General features: G+C 39.8%; 2 protein-coding genes across 2 annotated transcripts; both read right to left on the reverse strand.

Moving 5' to 3' along the window:
* Positions 1-379: 379 nt before the first annotated feature.
* LOC149047891 (collagen triple helix repeat-containing protein 1-like) lies at positions 380-1,377 on the reverse strand. Its single transcript, XM_089201241.1, has 2 exons — positions 1,066-1,377; positions 380-857 (listed from the first exon to the last, which is right to left on the reverse strand). Exons 1-2 carry the CDS (start codon positions 1,345-1,347, stop codon positions 498-500), a joined length of 642 nt encoding a protein of 213 aa, XP_089057367.1. The 5' UTR covers positions 1,348-1,377; the 3' UTR covers positions 380-497.
* Positions 1,378-4,393: 3,016 nt separating this feature from the next.
* Positions 4,394-6,691, reverse strand: LOC149047892 (uncharacterized). Its single transcript, XM_089201178.1, has 4 exons — positions 6,494-6,691; positions 6,172-6,272; positions 5,346-5,714; positions 4,394-4,888 (listed from the first exon to the last, which is right to left on the reverse strand). The coding sequence occupies exons 2-4, from the start codon at positions 6,256-6,258 to the stop codon at positions 4,529-4,531; spliced, it is 816 nt and encodes a 271-aa protein (XP_089057304.1). The 5' UTR covers positions 6,259-6,272; positions 6,494-6,691; the 3' UTR covers positions 4,394-4,528.
* Positions 6,692-7,500: the final 809 nt, after the last annotated feature.

Raw genomic sequence — 7,500 nt, forward strand, 5'->3', positions numbered from 1 at the left:
ATGACCATACTTATTTTATTTTTTAAATGCATATTCCGCGTTGTAGTGAGAAGCATACTTGGTATCTAGCCATAGAGATGAGAAATCTGGAAATTCAGAAGTTTTTGTTAAAAAGACTTTGAAGCTGAAAGAGGGTTTGTATCCTACTTTATTCTAGTTACTCACAGGAGGCTTTCGACCTCGCTGATCTTAGCTGTCTGTGGGACGCGTGTCACATATAAACGTAACAACGGCCTTGCTCACCGAGGATCATCAAGACTGCCAAAAAGATCTGTCTGTGGAAAATGTCGCATTAACAAAAAGGACACCAACCGACAAGTTATTTCTAGTAAAGGAAGTAGTCACAAATGGAAACCAAACGCACACAAAATATTCTCAATCGTCTTCCTGCTTTTTATTTTATCAGCAAATAAACAATTATTCCAAAGCACACGTCATACTTAATTGTCGCCAGTCCAAGCTTTTACGCTGCTAGAATGTGTTGTTTCGAAATCTGATTAGGCTTGGGGTTTGGGGATTTCCTCGACATAGATCCGCGACACTGAAATCCAACCAGTGTAGGCATCGTAATCGTTTCGGCTGTCGTTCTGACAATTACCAACCCAGAATCCCACGCGCACCTTGCCTTTGTGAATGTTGTTACAGTGACCCTCAATATGGCGGACACGGTGAGGATTTAGAGACTTAGCACCACCCAGGTACACAATACCGTCAATTGGCAAGGGACCTGAACATTCAGCACCATTGAAAGTGAAATACCAGCGTTTACAGCAGCCGGTGCAGCCAGTGAGTCGAAGAGCTCCAGTCCAGGAAACACGGAGAGATGTGTCGGAAAATTTCTTGGTAAACACACACTCCTATTAAAAGAGTTATTACAAACTCAAGATTAACAGATAAAAAGAACATGGAAAATGGAATCGAAACTTCCGAACGGACTCAGTACTTGTGGCCGTTTTGTTTGTGAGAAGTTAATGCAATGTGCGAGCAAACAAACTCACAAACCAAAAGAGTACCTCAACAATCACACGCTAACTTATTTTTCTTGTCAAAAAGATTGCTATTCACCTTGATGAGGCCGATATCTTTTCCTTCATTCAAGTCCTTCCACGCACACTCTTTCCAGTTCTTAAAAGACATCACACCAGGAGCCACACTCTCTCCAGGCTGCCCCTTTTCACTAAAAGGACTTTGTACTCCAGGTTCTCCTTTGGCGCCCGGAGTTCCTTTAGGGCCTGGTGGTCCCTGAGGTCCAGTCTTCCCTGGGCTGCCAAGATCACCTTTGACTCCTTCACGTCCATCTCGGCCGTCACGACCTGGTGACCCAGGGGACCCAGGCTTCCCGTGCATACCAGGTATTCCTGCGTAACAGCAAGGAGGATTTGGCTGGTTTGAAAATAAAATATTTCCTTCAAGTTAGGATTCAGAGAGGTATTTTGTGTATGGGCCAGAATACTAAGTTTTTACACCAAGATTGTACGATTTAGTGGGAAAATCTCAACTTAAATGAGCGTACTTCAGATGATAAGAATTAAGCGCTGGAAAAACAAAATCTCTAGCACATGTGAGGATTCTTTCTTTGGACTTCTGATTTTACGGTAAGACGCTTTACGACTTTAGCGGCATACACCTCCTTCATGAGCTAGGCCATAGAATTTGGCCACTCCTTTAATAAATTTTCTTCGTTGAGCAATACCACTTAAGAGATCTATGAACTAAATGTTGGTTATTACTAGAATCCTCGGCTCAAAAAGTACAGAAAGTTTGCATCGATGCCTGTGTCAACATCTCAGGCCGTTGTTTTTCTTTTACTCAGTATGGGAAAATGTACGTTTTTATCTCAAAATCTCCAAGCCTCTGGCTTGGTTTAAACTGAAACTAAAATATTACGGCGATTGATCAGAACAAATATGCGTAGCTCAGTAAGTTCCGGTTGGAGAACGGAAGGCGATAATAGCCACGTTGTAACTTTTCGTTTTGTTCGTCTTCTTTTTACATAAACATTATTTGGTTGCTGTCAATGACTTTACCATGGGTCGTTCATCGTTCTGTTTCCCATTTGCAGTTTCTGCTGCAATATGATATGTAGCGAGGAGTAACGGCAACAAACTTGCACTTAACATATCTTGACTGGTCGGTTGTTCGTAGTCTGAATAAGTCTATCGAGATTTCCAATATTTTTGTCTGTGGATGAGACCATGAGTAAAGATTAAATAACCGACTTATTATTTTCTTTATTCATTCATTCATTTATTTACTTATTTTCCACACACCCTCGCGTCAATCAAAAATATCCCTTGTTGTACATGTCATAAGGAACTTCACTGGGTGTCTCAATGGGCTGATGGAATTTACGACTATCGGTTTAAATTTTGGCCATTTTACGTCTAACGGCTAATCTAATTCTGTTGTAATCAAAAAACAAATGTTTGAGGGTTAACTTTTTTTAAGACTAGTGGTTAAAATTTATCAATTTTTTTGCGCCTATCGGCTTAAATTTTGGACGTTTTACGGGTAACGGTTTACTGTGTGGAGACCTTTTGAATAAGTAGAGAAGTACTAGGAGCGTGACGGAGATAACCGCAGCCAGGGATTAATTGAATGGTCTTTTTCATGATCAGTGATACTTGTAATACATTTTTTGTCAATATGTACAAAATATATTTTTTCCCTTTTTTAGTGAAATGGGTGTCGTAGAAGTGAAAGCTGTTAAATTCGTCTTAAGGTCTCAGTTTGCATCTCAAATGCTAAAGTTCCATTTTATCAAGTGTTGCTCGTGCAGAACGAGACTGAGTAGAATGTTTCTTTTTTATCTCGCATAAACAAAGCCGAAAGCCGAGTCGAATTTAGCCGAAATAGAACATGAAGCGTGGCTTGAGAAAAAAAAAAAGGCGAAAAATTTACAGTACGAATGTTGACCTTTAGCGAAAAATAGTATTGCAGCTACACAGATTGTAGGAAAATGCTTCAAGATTCTAGACCATGTAGTATCTTGCGTTTGATCTTGCGTTTGGAGCGTTAAGTTTATAGTAATCTTTTAAAGTTCGGAAACTGGGCAACCCACTTCAGTTTGTGGAAAAATGCCATTCGTCTTTAAAGAAATAGATTTGTACGCCGAACAAACAAAGCTCTCGTTTTCAGCATCATTGCTTCAAATTAACGTGGAAATTAGTCTAAGATTGAGCCAGAGAGAGAGGAATCGTATCTGCAACGCCATCATTTGCACACATGATTATAGAAATCTTCCAGCTTAAAAATTTAGAGTCAAGTAATCTAAATGATGAGTTAAAGAGACTCTAAATAAGAAAAGGAAACTTACTATTGGATTTGTGTCTTGCAAGGATGAATTGCTCCTCTCTCGTACGCGAACAGCAAAGAATTAAAAAGATTATACAGCAGAGTCTGATTATTTTCGAGATATGGTCTTCCTGCAGCGCTTGTTCCCTTTCAGCGGCTAATTGTAGCTGAGGCATGGCCAACAAGTAAAATTAACCAGCTGTTGGTTTCGATAGAAATGTGGAAAAAAGTGTTTTAATAGGAATAAGAAGAAGTCCAAAACTACCAGAGAAGAAGACGATTGTCCCTACAGTAGTGACCTGAATATGGTCTTAATTTCAGTCCTTAGAAATTTTAATCAGTCATATGAAGTAGTGAATAACTTTCAGTTAAATTAATCTTGAAGAGCTCTGTAGGCGAGACAGGAAGTTTTTTCATTGCTCATACTGTCTTGTAGGCACGTGAAGTGCTACAGGAAGAAAATATCTTGAGCTAATCACGTTCACTACGAAGTATCAGTTCAGACTTCAGACCGAAAGGTGACGAAGTCTAAGATTTTATCTTCAAGCTGATCGAAAAAGAGAAAACAAATTGCACAAAAACCAGTGACATAGGCTTGATTGAGCTCAAGTCACTTGATGTGTTCCTTTCTTTTATTTTCACCTTTTGCGTTACAATTAGACCTAAAATGTGAGCACTGTTGAGGGAAAAAAATCTGAATAAATTCGAGGTTCAACCAAGTAACGGCATGGGACCCCACAGCCCCACACACATAATGAAAACCACGGTACTATTTAAAAAATCGTGTTTAGGAGCTGCACGTAATAGTGCCAGAAAAAGCCGCTTGGCTCTGCGTATGGCGCGCAAGATGCTCAGCACGAGAGAGACGGCGGTCATCTAATGAAATGCTATTAACTAAGGCAGATCAGGGTGTAGAGGAAAATACGTTCTCTCTTCAACCCAAAAAATTTTGCAAAGAGTTGTGCAGTGACCTCAGTTAAAAAGATCCTCCATGTCCTCCTCTGTGCATTCCTTTTGACTTTGTCGTCATTCGAGATTATTAGAAGCCCAAAAAAGATGTCAAGATCTTTCAAAATGATCAAGAAGCCGTGAAACTGTGTACATTTTTTCACCTTTAATTGACTATTAATTATTTATTACATTATAAGCTTTTCTGTCCTAAAAATCAGTTTTGTTGTTCATAAATCATCATTTTTGGTAGCTTGTTGGACATCAGCGACGGAGTTAACAGTTTTTAAGGTTGTGGAGGCGGTACCTCCTCTATGTAGATGCGGGACACTGAGTTCCAACCAGTGTGCCCATCACAACTCCCATAAGAAGCGCAATTTCCGATCCAGAATCCCACGGAGACGATGCCCGCCGGGATATTTTCACACACTCCCTCAATATGTCGGACACGGAGTAGATTCTTCCTTCCCTGATTTCCATGTACCATGTATACCACTCCATCAATTCTAGCCGGAAACGCGCACTCTCTTCGGTTGAAAGTAAAATACCATCGCTTACAGCAAGTGTGGCAGTTACTAATGCGAAGAACTCCATTCCAGAAGACACGAAGGCCAGTTCTGGATGATCCTTTTCTGAAACGACATTCCTGAAGGAATAAGGAGTCGTGACTAATTAAGCAGAAGATAAAGCATGTATACCGATGAATTCCCTACAAAAAACTTCTGTTACTGTATTTTACTCATAATATATTATGCTTGTTTCAGTTCTCGTGGCCATCTTATTCAATTTTTTCTGGATTTGATTTAGATTTCTCGGACGCATTAACTTTCCAAATATTATTTTCTCGCTCAATCTGGTGGACAGACCAACCGAATCTCTCGAGATTCCTTAAAAAAACACTTACACGTACTACATTTTAATCATAGATACTCATATTGAATTAGTAACAGATGAAGAGTCACAAAGTGGATACCCTGTCAATGAACCTCTTGCTTATTTCCAGTTTTAGTGACATGTCTTTTTTCAATACGTCGCACAGTCACAACGTTTCTGTGATAAGTCTTCGTTAAAAATACAGCCAGTTAATATGATTTAATCCTTACCTTTATTAAACCAATGTCCTTTGAATCACTGAGGCCGTTGAACACGCACTGCTTCCAGCTACGTCCGATTGACCCTGGAAGGCCGCGGGGGCCTTGGGGGCCTTGAATCCCTTGTTCGCCCTCGTCACCCTTTGGGCCTTGAGGACCAGGTGGTCCTTGAGGTCCCTGACTCCCAGTTTCCCCAGGCGGGCCTCGAGGGCCTTCGTCTCCTTTTTCACCAGGGTTACCTTTAGGTCCCGCGGTTCCTTCAGGTCCGGGCGCTCCTGGAGATCCTGTTGCTCCCGCAGGTCCGGGACTTCCCGGAATGCCTGGGATTCCTGGCATGCAACTACAACCACAACATCCACAGTGTGTCATGGTTTGGGTGCTCTGTTGAGAAATTTGGATGAGTCTTTTGTTTTTTTCAGCTCGTTGAATGTCGGTTTATCAACAACAAGAGAGAATTCGAAAAGCAAAGGGAGCGTCAAGAACTTGTCAATGCATACAATATCTTTTTCACTCACTCTCCATTCAGAAAGAGCAAAAGGCATGTTTCCCTTGAACAAACCACTGACCAACTTCTTTTTTCGCTATAATAATTATAACTTTTGTCACTCTTCTGTGTGCAACTTTAAATTAAGAAATGTGATTTTACGTAATATAGCTGTTTTGTAAAAGATGGGAATGGGAATGCTACAAAAATATGCCACCTCTCGTCTTCTACCTTCAGAACTTATTTACCACTTTTAATAAAAACTCAGAGTCAGAGAAGATTAACATTTATCAATTATCACCCGATGGATAAATGTCCAGTGGTTGACTGTAATCCTAATTATTTTCAACTCACGTTAAAAGCAGAGCCCAAAGCGATCAGTATTAAGGTCAGCAAACATTTCATGATGGCTGATGAGGTCTTGTTACGGAATCTCGGCATTGAGATCTTTTGAACTGAAATATAAGAGGAAATGTATCGTTGAACCAACACTGGAAAAAACTGTCTTTATTGCCATTGAGTTTCGTTTTTGTCTCCTAAGTTCTCCTTGAAAATTTGGACTCGTTTTCAAAGAGATCAAGACAAGGGTTTTTCAGCCAAAGTATTTCTGTAAGTTGAAGAAAAAGTATTGCCAAAAAAAAAAAAACCACAGGAGGTATATACCCGAATAACTTACCTACACGGAATAACTCAGGTTACTGGGTGAAGTCAGGTCAAATGGCATAAACGCAACACTGCAAAATTGAATCAAAACATTACGAACTGTAAGTTGAAGACAAAGGCTAACGAGAACCTAAAGGTGCACTCAATACCTGCCTGTTGGTCGAAAGTGAACGAAATGTTTGGCTCGCAACTCTTGTTATACCTTCAGAGTGGTTTATACAGCTGTAGATTCATCCGATATAATGTTGAAGATAATTTGTGTCATCTAGGCTTTTGTGTTTGCATTGGCTTGTTTTCTCAGTGTATTTAACCTTGAGATGCAGCCACGTCCGAGTGGGATCCGTTCCATATGAATCAAATCCCGTGAACACTCACTCAACGTGTGTCAGATACTGTCAATAACACAATCATTTTAACGGAGTCCACGTAAACGTGGTAAGCTCTCAGCAATCTGGATCTATTTTTCGCTATCTTTTAATAATGGATTAAACAGATTAAAACATTCTTATAAAGAGTTCACCTAGTTGTTCCTTAGCTAAATTCACCTAAGCTAGCAGAGGTACCTGGTACATTTAGTTTTAGTTTAGTTTTTCGGGAATTGGGTTTCAGCTTTGAATTTTTCAATACTTTTGTAATGTTAGACTGAAAGATCTTCGAAATATAGACAAGACAAACAGACTCGTGGGATGAACTTAAAACAAAGTAAACTAGGACGTTCTTTGATCTTAGAAACGCGAAATAGTCTGGGTCTAAATACCTTCTTTGACAGAATTTTAGAGAGGCAAAAAATGCTGCAAAAGTACAATAAACAGGGCAGGTCATTTAAGGTGGCTGTAATTAATTGGAGAAAATCTTACGAATTGAATAGTTTGATTTGGAATAACTGTTAGAGAGGCTGCTTCAGTAATTCCTTTTGTGAACGTGAATCACTTTGAGCGTGCGAATCAGTGCAGCTGGAAGAACAAGGCACTGAACAAATAAATCCATTCATAGCCTTTAGATTTCCTGTTTACACCATTA

The sequence above is a fragment of the Pocillopora damicornis genome, chromosome 3 (genome assembly GCF_964200805.1).
Source record: "Pocillopora damicornis chromosome 3, jaPocDami1.2, whole genome shotgun sequence".
Lineage (NCBI taxonomy): Eukaryota > Metazoa > Cnidaria > Anthozoa > Scleractinia > Pocilloporidae > Pocillopora > Pocillopora damicornis.